Here is a 2032-nt window from a genome sequence, read left to right as displayed (position 1 = left end):
AAAAAAAAAAAAAAAAAAAAGAGGTAAGATATTTCAATGGTAGCTCTAGCGATCCTTATTAAGCAAAAATTTGCTCTTAAATCTTATCTCCTCAACTTCTAAAGCCACAGAATACACGCTGTGTTAGGAAATCAACTTCAGATTGCCAGCATTTCCTTCACAAGCAAATTAGCAGGATTGTGCACTTGGAATACTGTTTGACAAGAATGAAAAGGAAACTATTCAAAATAGATTTAAGGAATGGACAATTAGATGAGGAACTGCAGATTTAATTCTCAATCAGCACTGTGATTAATCTGATTCCCTGCTTTTCCCCAGGGTAATTATACAACACAGATGAAAGGATGAGCATTTGGACTGTCAGTTCTATATTCTAGACCAGCCCGGTGACTCAAAGCAGACGGCTCTACCACGCTAACCACCATCCCAACAACAGTCGAGGGGAGCCTCGAGCACTGATTGAACAGTCATTGCATAACGAAGCATTAAAAATTCGAATGCCCCCAACTCTTTCCACGTTCATGTACACCAGGAGGGAATGTGCTAAAACTGAACGCACCCCGTCTTAAATGATCCCCTCCAATCCGGGCATGGGGTGTACACAAAGGCATCTGTCTAATATCCCGCACAATAGACACACACCCCACAATTAAAACCCTGGACTCACTCTCTCTCTCTCACCACACAAGCAAAGGAAATGCAAGCTGCTCTTTTCAAAAATGGTCTGTGGTACATGCAAGGTAACAAAAACCCCAACTGAAGCAACTATAAAATCGGCTGTGCCACGTCCCTGTGCAACCGTCAGATAAAATGCAGGCAGCCGGCCCCACGCCTTACGGGGTGGCCAGCCTCCGCTCGGTGGCCTCAATGGACCGCTGAGAACCCCCAGGCCCCCGCCTGGCAGGAGCGCCAGGTACACGTCTATAAATACTCCAAGATGAGAAGGACGAGAGGGGAAGAGAGGAAGAGGGGAAGGAGGGAGGGCAGGGGGCAGGCCCGGAGCGGGTGCGGGAAGACCGGGGCATCACTGAAATGCATTTTTCCACACTCCCGCTCCCTCGCGTGGAGACTCACTTTCCGATCACCTCGCACAGCTCGTACACATCCTCGAACAGCACGTCGTCGTCGGCCATGGTCCGGAGGGGATAGCGGCCGCAGCGTGGAGGGCTTCGAAAACGGGGGTGTGGGCGCCCAAGAGCTCAGTGCCCAGCCCCGGGATCGCCTCCTCCCCTCAGGACCCGCGAGCCCTCGGTGCCGAGGACGCTCGAGTGGGGCCGCGAGGCCCAGAGACTGCGGCGGCCTTCCTCTGCAGGCGACGCCCCGGCGCGGGCGGCCGGGGCGCGGGGCGAGGGCGGCCGGGCCGGCCCGCCCGCCGCCCGGCTGCTCCTCGCGCTTGCCTCGGCCGGCGCCCGGCGTTGCGGATCATTGCTCGGGACCGCGGCGGCGTCCGCGCTCTTCACGCTCGTTCAGCTCGCGCGGGCGCCGAGCCGCGACCGCTCCCTCTGTCGAGGCCGGCTCGTAGCGTCGCGGAGTCAGCTGGGCTACAGAGGGGGCGCGCAGACCATTGGAGGGAGATCGGCCGCGGAGGGAGGATCGCGACGGAGGGAGGTGCGGCGGCGGCGGGATCGGCGCTGGGACCAGAGGCTGGCATGAGACGCTACCCTCCTCCTTCTCCTCCTCCCGCAGCCGGCCACCGCCCGCCCCGGTGAGTGGGAGGGGGCTTCGCGGGACTGCGCTCTGTGCGGGGGGAGCCTGGCCCGCCGCCTTCCTGCCCGCCCCTCCGCTCAGCAGCCGACCGGCTAGCCCACCCGCGCGCACCCCCTCGCGCAGACACGCCTCCTCCGTCGGCGCGCGGCTTGCCAGAACCCAGACTCCGCCACTCTAGCGCGTCGGGAGGCGGTGGCCCAGAGAAAGGGACGGGGCTGAGCGCGCATGCGCCGCGGCGCGGACGCGCGTCACGGCGAACGGGCCGGCACCGGGATTCTAGAGGGCGGGGGGTTGAAGCGGGTCGCCGGCTTGCAGCTGCTGAGGC

At 60.6% G+C, this 2032-nt stretch overlaps 1 protein-coding gene across 2 annotated transcripts in view; it reads right to left on the bottom strand.

The window, feature by feature from the left end:
* LOC108529260 (peripheral plasma membrane protein CASK-like) overlaps window positions 1-1339 on the bottom strand; it is a 202899-nt gene extending 201560 nt beyond the window's left edge. For both annotated transcript variants that reach the window (XM_017871453.1, XM_017871455.1), the window contains exon 1: window positions 1075-1339. In XM_017871453.1, coding sequence (XP_017726942.1) covers window positions 1075-1133 — 59 coding nt within the window. In that variant the 5' untranslated portion in view covers window positions 1134-1339. The remainder of the gene's footprint in view (window positions 1-1074) is intronic.
* Window positions 1340-2032: the final 693 nt, after the last annotated feature.

The sequence above is a fragment of the Rhinopithecus bieti genome, unplaced genomic scaffold (genome assembly GCF_001698545.2).
Source record: "Rhinopithecus bieti isolate Rb0 unplaced genomic scaffold, ASM169854v2 scaffold_6902, whole genome shotgun sequence".
NCBI classification, from domain to species: Eukaryota; Metazoa; Chordata; class Mammalia; order Primates; family Cercopithecidae; genus Rhinopithecus; species Rhinopithecus bieti.
This window is presented reverse-complemented; position numbering and strand designations above follow the sequence as displayed.